The sequence below is a fragment of the Pelophylax lessonae genome (genome assembly GCF_965119305.1).
Source record: "Pelophylax lessonae genome assembly, chromosome: 4".
Taxonomy (NCBI): domain Eukaryota; kingdom Metazoa; phylum Chordata; class Amphibia; order Anura; family Ranidae; genus Pelophylax; species Pelophylax lessonae.
This window is the reverse complement of record NC_138771.1, coordinates 158327734-158340789: the sequence shown is the minus strand read 5'-3', so window position 1 is coordinate 158340789 and position 13056 is coordinate 158327734. Positions and strand designations below refer to the sequence as shown.

General features: G+C 48.8%; 2 protein-coding genes across 3 annotated transcripts in view; one reads left to right on the top strand and one right to left on the bottom strand.

The window, feature by feature from the left end:
* Nucleotides 1-13056, bottom strand: part of LOC309553228 (tubulin alpha chain) — a gene marked incomplete at its 3' end in the record, with an annotated part of 186872 nt that overhangs the window by 105049 nt on the left and 68767 nt on the right. The gene's annotated exons all lie outside the window — the stretch shown is intronic.
* Nucleotides 1-13056, top strand: part of NET1 (neuroepithelial cell transforming 1) — a 90557-nt gene that overhangs the window by 71146 nt on the left and 6355 nt on the right. The window contains exon 1 of one of the 2 annotated variants that reach the window (XM_082252671.1): nucleotides 11679-11938. The exons of the other annotated variant lie outside the window; for it this stretch is intronic. Coding sequence (XP_082108797.1) covers nucleotides 11846-11938 — 93 coding nt within the window. The 5' untranslated portion in view covers nucleotides 11679-11845. Of the gene's footprint in view, nucleotides 1-11678; nucleotides 11939-13056 lie in introns of those variants that run through there. 2 annotated transcript variants of the gene reach the window in all.

Genomic DNA, 13056 nt, shown 5'->3' with positions numbered 1-13056 from the left:
AGTGGTGACGTTTAATATGTGGAGGGAATTCTGGAATCCAGACAGTCCTGCTTCTCATAGCATTTCTTACTGCTGAGGATTTTTTTCTCCTGAGTTTCTCATCAGTTAAATTATTGTGCCACTTTAAAAATGACTAAGTTCTATGTTTACCTTTTTATAAGGTACTACCCTTGTTTCTTGGCAACAATATCCAACACATATAATGCAGATAAATCACAGTCAAATACTCCCACTCCCTTTTTTTTTTTTTTTTTTTCTCTAATGCAGAAAATAAAAGTGTAGATAATATTTAATTTTCCTATTCTAATATGACAGTCTACGTTAGCCTTTGTCAACCTTTACAACACAGGACAATCCTCTGTAAAAATTTCTGGTCTTAGGGAACCTCTGCTAAAAAGTACTATATTTACAACTCACGATACATTCGTCTGTTGGTCACTGGGAAAAATGCTGCTTACATTTGTGGTCAGTGGGAACAATCCCCCCTCACTGATAGCTAGAAATCTCATTGGTGTCAGTGGTTTATGTGAGAGGTAAAAATTTACTCACTGCTCAAAGAACCCTTACCAGAGGAACCCTAGGGATCCACAGAAACCTGGTTGGAAGAAGCTGTCAGACTACAGACCCCAAAAGGGAAAGTTCTGCTCTTCTACCTCCGGGTGGGAGCAGGCACCTGGTTTTGCTCCCTCACGTTCAGTTGGATTGCCACGGCGATCCTAGCAAGAGCAAGAGTTGGCCTCCCCCCTTCGCCCGCAGTCTATTAGGACACATTAGTGATCCTGGAAGACTGGGACCATTCACAAAGCGGCTCTTGCATGTGCAGTTGAGCTGCCTGTGAAGCCACAATGCTTCACTTCGCTAAGATGCCTGCGGTTGGACCCGAAGTCAATTGAAGAATCGGCTCGGGTGGGGACTGCGCTGGATCCGGAGGTATGTGTCACTATATTAAGTCAGCACCTCCAGTATTTTTTTTTTTATGGGACTGCAAGGCATGGACCATAACAGGAAATGAATGCCATCTGCAAAGATGATTTAGCGATGCTGAGTTAGGGCGATCAGGGTTTACCTGTCGTCTACTGAATCCTTCAGAAAGTCGGATTCTCTTTTTGTCCTTCCTGAGGGACCTCGGAAGGGTATGGCTGCGTCTGCGGCAACCATTTCTAAATGGATCAGACAGACGATTGTCCAGGTTTATTCGCTTAAGGAACGGGTTCCGCCCTTCCCTGTCACGGCGCACTCTACTACAGCGGTGAGTGCGTCTTGGGCCTTTCGCCATCAGGCGTCTGTGTCCCACGTGAGCAAAGCGGGGACCTGGTCGTCCATGCCCACCTTTACAAAATTTTACAAACTTGATGTTTTGGCTTCGGCAGATGCCTCCTTTGGCCGCAAAGTTCTGAGTGCGGCAGTGCCTTAGGGGAGACATGGCGTTTTACCCTGTCCCCTCCTGTTGGGGTTTTTTCCCCCCTTGGTTATTTTGCTTTCCTGGGTTTGTTCGCTCCTGTTGAGCTTTCCTGTTGCCCAGTGTTTGGCTTTTCTGGTTCAGAGAAGGTTCTTTTCTCTGACCTGGGTGCTGCGTTGCCTTTTGAGACGGTTACGTTTCCCACCCTCACATCTACACTGCTTTGGGACATCCCAGTAGTGAAGACTGTATGAGTGGGCAGCGACTGTCAGAGGACGTAAGAGAAAATAGAATTTTTGTAAGCACTTACCGTAAAATTCTTTTCTCTGAGTCCTCTGACAGTCGCCGCCCCCGCCCCTCTAATTGGGGTTCATGGACTATCTACTGCTTGCTACCAAACTGAACTGGGAATGCTGCTAGCAGGGGGATATTGGACCAGATGGACAGCCCCCTATAGGTGAGTCTATGCAAAGGGTTTTGTGAATGTTTCTAACAAAATCTTCTGCCTAGCTTACTCCTGTGGATAAGACCAATACCCAGTAGTGAAGACTGTATGAGTGGGCGGCGACTGTCAGAGGACTCGGAGAAAAGAATTTTACGGTAAGTTCTTTTTTTCTATTTTTTTCTGTTCCTGTGAGAACTACAATCAACTGCATGACTGGGCGACGGACTGGATATTCTAGATCCTTATGGTCTTCCCAGTCTGGGCAGCGCGCGCGCAGGCCTTTAGCTCCGCGCTAGGTCGGCCGCAACATAGCCCCACTGGACGGGGGCTGGCCTGCGAGTTAAACATCTCGCGAGGGCACATACGACCTGGTCCTGGCCTGAATCACAGCGTGCCTCTTGGCCCGCAGCACCCCCATTCTAATGCTGCGGTGGTCTGCTAGGAGCGGTGCCCACCTGGTTCCATAGCCTCATAAGTAGTGTCCCCCCTTTTACCTGGTGGCCTTTTAGGGTGGACGTGGGCCCCTTCCTGGGATGGTCGGACCCCCAGGTTCCCATCCCTTCCCACCCAGCCCCTCTAAATTTCGGTCACATTGGGTCTTTCGGCCCCCTATTACCCCTCCCCTCCGGAGCTGGCTGTGTCCACATTCTTTTCAGGGGGGCTGGTTGAAGTTGCTGCTGCTAACCGTTTTTTCCTGGTGCGCAATGGGGGGGTTGAGCAGGGTTCCCTGTCATCCTGGGGGTTGGTAACTAGGGCAGGGAGAGCCCCGTTGCTCCCTGCGGCAGTTGTTTGGCTGAAGGAGCGGTTGTTTTACTATCCGCGGGTACGCGCCTCACGCGGCTGGATTCAGACAAAAATTTAGGCCGTGGCTTTGCGGTCTACTCTTCGGCTGTCCGGGCAGCTGACCGGAACCTATGTGAGGCGGCCGCTGTGAGGAGGGCTGAAGCCACTGCCTCCTGTGTGATCATCTGCTTTCCGCTGCCCTGGGTGGTCGGCTCACAACCTGGCGGCTGGGCGCTCTCAAAAATTTAGGCTGCGGCCTACTAAGCCATGCGACCCGAGTTGGGTGCCCTTAGTGAGTCTAGCTGAAACCCCCAATTCTCCTTTTTTGGCATCTGCTGGACTGAAGATCTGTGCAATTGCGGCTGGGCCTCCACAAAAATTTTGGCCGCTGCTTGCTGGGCCATATGGTCAGCTTGGCACCTCCCTTGATCCAGGTAGTGCTGTGGGGGCACTTTTAGTGCTGTGGGGGTATTTTTAGTGACAGCCTTGTCGCTATTAATGTGTGGGCGAGGGTACCCTGCCTGCGCATCCTTTCACGGCGGGCGGCCCCTTTTTAAGGGGGCTATGTCCTATTATGTCCTCTATGGAGGACTTAGAGAGCGACCCCCTTGTTTTTTTGCTGGGTCTCATGGATGGTCCATTTGTGGACCCTTGGCCAGCGTTCCCTTGCTGGATCGCAGTCGGCGGCCTCCCCTGATTAAAATGTTTTGGAATAAGCTTAGTATGTAGCGACCCTACTGGGTCTGCGTCCGCACACTTCAAATACTCTGATAGTGAGGATGATTCCTCTTCTACTGCAGTAGTGCATGAAAAGGTGCTGGTGGATGCACTGAATGTATCAGTGCGGGCAACTTTAAAAATGGAGGGTGCAGCTGTTACTGCGTCAGAGGAGGTACCCGCAGCTCCTCGAAAGCGGCAATTGTATTCCCTTGACAAAACTGTCGTGAGTCAGTGGGGTTGTCCTAAACGCAATATGGCAGTGCCTAAGCGTTTCGCTAGATTATATCTCTTTGAGGATTCTCTGTTGAATAAGTGGACAGTCCCACCTACGGTGGATTCTCAGGTTTCCAGGCTGAATAAATTCACCCTAATTCCGGTGGAGGAGTCTCCGGTTTTTAAAGATTCCTTTGACAGGAGAGTCGAGACTTTGGTCTGCCACATATTTACTGTGGCCAGTTCGGTCCTTAGGCTGGTGTTAACCATAGCCTTGGTGTCCCAGACTGTCAGAGTGTCAGAGTCTGGAGGGGGAACGGCTTCTCCCTGTCTTTGCGTAGCTGACAGACCAGTTGGTCCAGGGGCTGCAGTTTGTCTGTGATGTCTCGGGATGCGGTCTCTAGGCTGTCCGTGACAGCAGTGGTCCTTCTGCTCAGGATATGGCTGAAATGCTGGTCTGCGGACCAGACTTCCAAAAAGGCCTTATTTGATCTTCCCTTTGTAATGGATCGCCTGTTCGGCTGCTCCCTGGATGATATTGTTAAGCAGGATCTCAAGAAAAGGAATCCAAGTCTTTAAGGGCCTCCTCCGGAGGTTCCAATAGGACCTGGTCTGGTAAACCGAAGGACCCGTGGACCTCCCTGGTTCAAGACAAGTGGGTCCACGAGCTGATTCGGTCCGGCTACAAGATCGAGTTTTAGGTTTATCCTCCCAGAGAGGTTCTTTCCTTCTAACCTGTGTTTTATTCCCAGACCGCCTATGTGGTTTCTTCGGGGCAGTACAAGACTTCAACAAGGGGTGATTGATCCGGTTTTAGAATCGGAATGTTTTCAATGGTTTTCCTCAAACCTGTTTTATATTTCCGTAGAAGAAAGGCAAGGTACGTCCCATCCTGGACCTCAAAGCTCTGAACCGTTTTGTGCGGGTACAGATATTCTGAATGGAGTCCATTCGTACGGTAGTGGCAATCCTACATCAAGGGGGTCTTCTGGCCACTATCGATATCAAGGACGCTTACCTTCATATTCCGATATGTCGGTCATCTACACTTCCTCCGCTCTGCCTTGGGCAAGGAGCATTATCAATTCGTGGCATTACCCTTGGTTTCGCCTCAGCTCCACAAGTCTTCATAAAGTGTTGGCCCCGTTGCTGGGATTGCGGTACTGGAGTACCTGGACGATCATCTTCTGCGAGCAGAGTCTCAATTACTATGCAGTCTCTGCAGGGGTTCGGTTGGAAATTAAACTTCCAAAAATCTGTTCAGGTTCTGTCCTTCAAGTTGGACTATCTGGGTCTGACTCTGGTTTCGGCTTCAGCCAGGGTGTTTCTTCCAGGGGGAAAAAACTCCAAAAGCTGCAGGATGCGATTCAGCTCCTGTTGTCCAGCAGTTGGTCATCTTTCAAGACTTGCATGCGGTGCTGTGCCTGATGGTGTCTACCTTTGAGCCAGTTCCGTTTTCACAGTTCCACTCGAGACCTCTGTAAAGAGAGATTCTTGCTAAGTGGGACAAGAATCCACAGTCTCTAGACAATCTGATCCTGTTGAGCCGGGATACGAGAGGTCCCTGATATGGTGGCTTAGCTCTCCGGCGCTTCGACAGGGCAAATCCTTCCTTCTCCTGTACTGTATGATGGGCCCCACGGTTACCAGTCTGTCCGTGTGGGGGAGACGTTTTGGGCACGTATATGCTCAAGGGGTCTGGACGAGTCAAGACTACTGGACAATATACTGGAACTTCGGGCGATAAAATTTGTCTGGCTCATTGGACAAATTGTCTTCAGAGGTGCCCGGTAATCGGACTCAGTTCTATTCAATCAGACAATGCAATGACAGTGGCTTATGTCAATCACCAAGGAAACACAAGAAGTGTCCTGGCGGCTCGGGGGTAGCCAGCATTCTAAGGTTCAGCTGTGTCTCCGGTGAGAAAGGTACAGAGAAATGTGGCAAGGTCTCGGGATCACCTGGCCGACGCCACAGATGCACTGGTGGCCCCTTGGGGCCAGTATCATCTGATATACGCCTTACCCCCGTGAAGGGTCGAGGCAGAAGGGATCCGTTCATCCTCGTGGCTCCAGACTGGCCTCGCTGGTCTTGGTCTTGGAGACTTCCTCAGAGAAGATCTATTGGCTCAGGGGGCCAATCTTCCATCCTGCTTTAGTCACTGGCTTTAATGGCCTCGGCTGTAGAAAGCCAGGTGCTGAAGGAAAATCTACCCCAAGGAAGATTTACAATTGCGATTGGAAGGCGTACATTGCGTTGTGTGAGTCTCTTGGGGTTCATCCCCGTTCCCTTTCGGTGGCTCAGATTTTTGTCATTCCTCCCAACGAGGTGTTGAGCAGCACCTGGCCTTGAGTACCATCAAGGGCCAAGTTTCGGCCTTGGTGGTTTCCTTTTACCATTCTTTGGCTACACATTCTTGGTTCGCACCTTTATTCAGGGGGTTCACCACTTGGCTCCCCCAGTACGGTCTCCGTTGCCTCCATGGGATCTCAATTTGGTGCTGTCGGTTCTCCAGTAACCGCCTTTTGAAAATATTTGCGAGCTTCCTCTGCTTACGTTGCCCTAGAAGGTAGCCTTTTTGGTTTCTATTCTGCACGTAGGGTGTCTAAGCTGGCGGCGTTGTCTTGTTTTTCACCTTACCTGGTGGCTCACAGAGATAAAGTGGTGCCTTCGCCCTTTTCAGTCGTTTCTTCCAAAGTTTGTTTCCTGGTTTCCATCTGAATGAAGACATTGTGTTGCCTTCCCTGTGTCTTAAGCCTAACCATCCTAAGGAGATTGTCTTGCACTCTTTGGATGTGAGTCGGGCGATCAGGGTGTACCTTGCGGCAACTGAGTCGTTTAGGAAATCAGCCTTACTATTTGTCCTTACTGATGGACCTCGTAAAGGGTTGATCGCATCTGCCGTGACCATTTCCAGATGGACAAGACAGACAGTGGTGCAGGCCTATTCCATCAAGGGTCAGGTTCCTCCGTTCCCTGTTAAGGCGCTTTCTACGCAGGCGCTTAGTGCCTCTTGGGCCTTCCCCCATCAGGCATCAGTGATACAGGTTTGCAAGCGGCCACTTGGTCGTCTGTGCACACTTTCACAAAATTTTATAAAGTGGATGTACTGGCATCGGTGGATGCTGCTTTTGGCTGCAAGGTTTTGCAGGCCGCTTTTTGAGGGGACCTGGTCCTCTTTGAGGTTGTATTGTTTTCAGGTGATCTCCAGTCGTTCCTAGTGAGCTCCATGTTACCTGGTTGGCTAGGTTTAGCCTTTTTGGGAATTTTTTTTTCTGCTGTTTTTCCCACCCCTCATGTTTTAACACTGCTTTGGGACATCCCAATAGTTAAGATTCTGGAGCTGTGTCCGTCAATGAACGAAAGAGAAAATTGGATTTTTGTCTTACAGTAAACTCCTTTTCTCTGATGTTCACTGTTACGAACACAGCACCCACCCCTCTAGTGAGTTGGGTTATTTGTCTTCAGACACTGCTTGCAACAAAACTGAATGCCTATAGCAGAGTGTGGGTATATCCCCTAAACCTGCCCCATAGGCATTGTAAAGCTTTTTCCTGCCTAGTGTCCTACTCCTGTAGGGGGCAGCAATAACACAATGGTTAAGGTTCTGGAGCTCTGTCTTTACTAATGGAGTCTCTGGAGCACTTTTTCTCGCCTGATCCCCCTCTGAGGCTGCCGGGCCCTCTGGATTTCCCCTCTGAGGCTGCCGGGCCCTCTGGATTCCAACAATCCCTGACTGCACTGATGGCGGTCCTGGAGTCCTTCGTGTCCAAGGTGAATTTGGTCCTGGGAAAACGGGCTAGCAAAAAGCGTCCCCTGCTTTCACCTGCTTCATCTGTCTCATCCGATCCTGAATCTGATTCAGCTGCCGCGAGTCACCGTGCTGGGTCTGCGTCCACGCACCCTGAGTGCTCAGATAGTGAGGATGATTCCTCCTCCTTCTATAGCCTTGCATGAAAAGGAGCTGGTGAATGCGCTGATTGCGTCAGTGCGTGAAACTTTAAAAATGGAGAATGCGGCTGATGCTGCGTCAGAGGTTCCAGTCCCTTTTGGCACCCACAGGCCCTCTAAAGGGGCAAGGGAGTTACCGCATACTTTGAGAACATTGTCACAGAACAGTGGGGTTTTCCAAAATGAACGCTTGTGGTCCCTAAGCGTTTTGCTATGCAGTAACCTTATGAGGATTCCCTGCTTAAAAAGTGGACGGTCCCACCTGTAGTGGACTCGCCGATTTCCAGGTTAAATAAAGCTACCTTAGTTCCGGGTTGAGGAGTCCCCAGCCTTTAAAGATCTGGCTGATAGGAGGGCAGAGGCTCTGGCCCGCCATATGTTCACTGTGGCTGGTTCTGCCACTATTTACTATTGTCCTGGTGTCGCAAACTCTGACCAGGTGGACTAAACTTTTACGCCGGGACCTAGAGGGGGATGGGCCTCCACAAAAAAAAAAAATTTAGGCTGCAGCCTAAAAGCCTGTTTTTAGGGAGGGTACCCTGCCTGTGCTTCCACGTTACTGCAGGCGGCCCTATTTGAAGGGTGCTATGTCCTATTATGCCCTCTATAGCGGGTGACCCCCTTGTTCCATCTGTAGTGGACTCACCGGTTTCAATGTCAAATTGAGCTACCTTCATTCCAGTTAAGGAGTCCCCGGCCTTTACAGGTCCAGGTAATAGAGCGGAGGCTTTGGCCCGCCATATGTGGCTGTGGCTGGTTTGGCGATGAGGCTGGTAATTATTCGCTGAGATCCCTCAGGATCTCAAGACCAGGGATCCAAGCCCTTTAGGGCCTCCCTTGGGGGTTCCAAACAGTCTTGGTCAGGCAAACCACAAGCAGGTGCTGCCAAACCTGCGGACAAATTCCTCCACGTGAAGGGACGTCGTCACCCGTATCTGGGGTGGGGGGATATCTTCGCTGCTTTCTGGATCCATGGACCTTCCTGATCCAGGACAAGTGGGTCCACAAAGTCATTCTCTCCGCTACATGATCGAGTTTCGATCATATCCTCCGGAAAGGTTCTTCCCTTCCAACCTGCACCTATCCCCAGATCTCTTAAATGATCCCTGTGGGGCAGTGCAAGATTTGTTCAAGGGGTGATTGTTCTAGTTCCAAAGTCAAGACGTTTTCAAGGTTTTTACTCAAACCTGTTTACTGTTCCCAAGAAGGTGTGCCCAATACTGGAAGGTGGTAAACTGCTTTTGTGCAGGTACAGAAGTTCCTCATGGAGTCCATTCGCACGGTGATGGTATCCCTACATCGAGGATTTCCTCGCCTCCATCGACATCAAGGATGCCTACCTTCATATCCCAATATGTGTTGCCCATCAGCGTTTCCTCCACTTTGCCGTGGACAAGGAGCATTGTCAATTCGTGACATTACCCTTTGGTCTTGCTTCCGCTCCTCAGGTCTTCACGAAAGTGTTGGCCCCGGTTCTAGCATTACTGCGTCAGTGGGGAATTGCGGTACTGGACGATCTGCTTTTACGTGCCGAATCTTCGTCCGCCTTGCTGGACTACTTGAAGATTGCAAACGCTATGGGAGTTCGGTTGGATGCTGAATCTTCAGAAGTCTGCCCTGGTTCTGTCCACAAGCCTAGTCTATCTGGGTCTAACTATGGACTCGTCTTCAGCCAGAGTGTTTCTTCCTCGGGAGAAAGTTGCAGGAGGCAATTTGGCTTTTGCTGACCAGCAGACGGGTCGTCTCTTCGGACTTGCATGCACCTGTCCAGGTGGGGATGCGCCCTTGACAGACTGTGCTCAGGGGGTCTGGTCTCAGGAGGAGTCCAGACTACCGATCAATGTACTGAAGCTCCGATCGATCCGACTTTGTCTGGATCCTTGGACAAGTCGTTTCCAGGGGTGTCCGGTGCGGATTCAATCGGACAGTGCCACGGCAGTGGCCTATGTCCATCACCAAGGGGGTACAAGAAGTGTCCTGGCTGCTCGGGAAGTAGCCGGAATTCTAAGGTGGGCAGAAAGATTTGTTCCAGCCCTCTCTGATGTGCACATTCCAGGGGTAAAAAATTGGCAAGCGAACTATCTCAGTTGACTGGCGTTGGACCTTTCTTCATTCGGAGGGGTTTCATCAGTTGTGTCTCTGGTGGGGTACTCCCAAGGTGGATCTGTTGGCCTCTCACCTCAACAGGTAGGTTCAGAGGTTTGTGGCATGGTCTCGGGATCCTCTAGCCGACGCTACAGCCGCTTTAGTGGCTCCTTGGAGTCAGTATAGTCTGATTTACGCCTTTCCTCCTCTCAAGCTTCTGCCAAGACTACTAAGCAAGATAGAGGCAGAAGGGATTCCAGTCATCTTAGTGGCCCTGGAATGGCTTTGCCAGGCTTGGTACGCCGATCTGGTGCGGCTGGTCGCCGACGTTCCTTGGAAGCTTCCTCTCAGGGAGGATCTACTTTCCAAAGGACCAATCTTCCATCCTGCTTTACAGTCGCTGGTTTTGATGGCTTGGCTGTTAAACGCCAGGTGCTGATGGATAGAGGTTTGTCTGAGTCGGTGATTCCAATGCTGTTAAAAGCTAGGAAATCTACTTCTAGAAAGATGTATCATCTTACGTGGAGTGAGTCTCTTGGGCTTCATCCTTGCTCTTTTTTCGGTGGCTCGGATCTTGACCTTCCTTCAATGGGGGGGGGGGGGGGAGAAATGGTTGACCATAAACTGGCCTTGAGTACTATCAAGGGTCAGGTCACGTGTTGGCATTAGCGGTCTTCTTTCAACAGCACTTGGTCACATACTCCTTGGTGCGTACTTTTCTTCAGGGTGTTAGGAAATTGACCCCTCCAGTGCGGTCTCTGTTTCCGCCTTGGAACCTCAATTTGGTGCTCTCAGTTCTCCAGAAGCCTCTTTTTGAGAACCTTAGGGAGATTCCCCTGCTTACGCTGTCCCAGAAGGTGGCCTTTTTAGGGGGCTTTCACCTCTGTCGAAATTGGTTGCGTTACCCTGTCGTTCACCTTACTTGGTGGTTCAGTGATAAGGTGGTTCTTCGCCCCTGTCTGTTGTTTCTTCGTCAGGTTGTCTCTGATTCCATTTGAATGAAGACCTTGTGTTGCCTTCCCTGTGTCCCAGGCGAAAACATCCGAAGGAAATAGTTTTGCAGGCCTTGGATGTGGCCCGAGCGATTAGAGCGTACCTGACAGCTATGGAGTCTTTTAGGAAATCAGAATCACTATTTGTGCATTATGGGTACAGTGTTGCATGACCGAGCAATGACCAGTTAAAGTAGTGCAATGCAGTAAATGGCCTGGTTATGAAATTGGTAAAATCTTACAGAGCTCGAGTGGTTAAGCTGATATGGAGATAGGCGGGTATAAACGGTCACAATTCTATTTACACCTGCCTGTCCGTAAGATTGAGTGCCGGTTCACATTTCTGCGATGCGGGAACGCTGCGAATATACAGCGTGTTCCTGCATCACATCCGCACCACTGGCAGTTCACACTGCCATATGCGATACGCTGGGGGTGTCAATTAAAAGTTAACGACACCCCCAGATCAGATTGCATATCGCAGTGCGATCTGAAAGTTTGCACAGAATCGGATCGCACTAGTGTGAACCACCATGCGATCAGATTCTGCTGCGGACCAAAAAAAGGGTCCTGTGCGTGTTTTAGTGCGATTGCGGTGCAAATTCAGCCATACAAACTGTTTGGCTGAATTTGCACCGCATAGAGATTGCATGTAATCTTAGGAGCAGTGCACTCCGAATTACGTGCGATCTCTGGGATCGCACAAACGTGAACCGGCACTGAATTGACCTTCTGATCAAGGCCGCCTGAAAAACGGACTGGCTGATCTGATCAGAACACCTGTGTGAAAGGGGCCTTCCATGTATTGGGTAGCTGTACTTTATTACATGCCATACATATTCAACCGGATGTATCTTTCTGTAACTACTCAAATAAAGTTGTGTTCCTCTTTTATGTGGTTGCTTGTAGAGAAGAGAAACTAGCTGCTTTGTAAGTTTCCCAGCCTCAGATGAATGCTGTGTGTAACTTGATCCATACAGTGTAGGTGTAGCAGCTGTCAGGCAAATGACATGCTAGTCCATGGGAACACGCCCAGAAGGCAGCTGTATTTGCTCCTCCCCCCTTTAAGTACAAAGCAGTCATCAGACTTTCCAGTGTTCACTTTAGTAGCAGCCAGGGAAGTATGCAGTATGGGAAGGAGCTGTGAGTGTTTCTTAGCACATCGGAGACTAGTTTATGAGCAAGTAGCTGCTCCACACAGAGCAGGACATTTAAAGTGGATTAGCTGCGACTCCTGTGCGGGAAATATTATAAAGTATGGTGGCTCATGATGAAATTGGAGGTCTGTTGCCTATCAAAAGGACTATTCAGGTCATAACCGTTCAGAATCCAGCGTCGAAGGAGTTAGAGGTATGGATATATTCAAGAACTTTTTCAGTCTTAAGCTATTTTTATATAGGCTTCTTTACAGTGTCTGTGATCTAATATGTTTACATTTCTGAAGAATTCTCTCGTATCTCTGCCATTTGGTGCATTTAAAGTTTTTTATAATGGATTTGACCTGCAGCCTTTAAACTGAATGTTTCCTTCATGTAGACTGCTTGGCATGTGCTTGAATGTGTTGTCTGTGGCATTATATGTTAAAATGGAAGTTTTCTTGGGTTTGAATCCTGATTTCAAAGCACTGACTGCCTTCTTTATGCCGAGTTTAAGGAGATGTGCTTTCAGCTGTTGTAAAGTTGTTTAACTCGTGTGTTAAATTGGGAATTCTTCCTTTTTTTTTTTTTTTTTTGCCTTCCCAATGAAGCGTTTCTTTTTTATCCTGTTACAACAGAGTGTCTTATCTAAATGATCAGTTTGTGTTTTCTGGTCGTTTCTTGTCCATATAATCGTTTGAAGTGGTGTTTTCCCTCAATGCCTCCTTTCAAGAAAGGAACAAAGTGTGAGCTTGTGTTGAAGAATCTGTAGGACTACACACGCTGACTATTGAGGGTTTTCTAGGATTTGTGCATTTTTTTTTTTTTTTTTAGCCTTTTTCTTCTTTATCTTCTCAGGGTGTGGGTTATAGTTTGCTTAGCTCTGGTTTTTAGTAAGCTCATGCTGGGCCCTGGATGCCGAAGGGCCGTGTGAATGTATGTAAAACCATTAAAAGGGGCTTAAATTGTAATTGCACACATTGATGTTCAAGATCATGTAATACAATATTTGTACATGATTCAAGGTGGTAATGTCTGTTGGTTTTTTTTACTTTTTGTTTCCTTTTTTTCTTTTTTTTTTTTTTTACGCCACCTATAGAAAAAAGGTTGCTCGCTATGTCTTTCGCATAGTCTGACGAATGTAACTGCAGTTAGATTTTTAATAAGCCTTTAGTTTTTTAAATGGCTGTGGTTGCAATCTTTCAAAACTGCAGAATGAAATGGTTGTTTTATGCCGTAAAGGAAGGAATAAGAGGTGGTTGTGCAAAAAGTTCTGTATATGGGTAATTGTCAAGACATTGAGTCCTAATGTCATTTCCTGCTGTTTTGCTT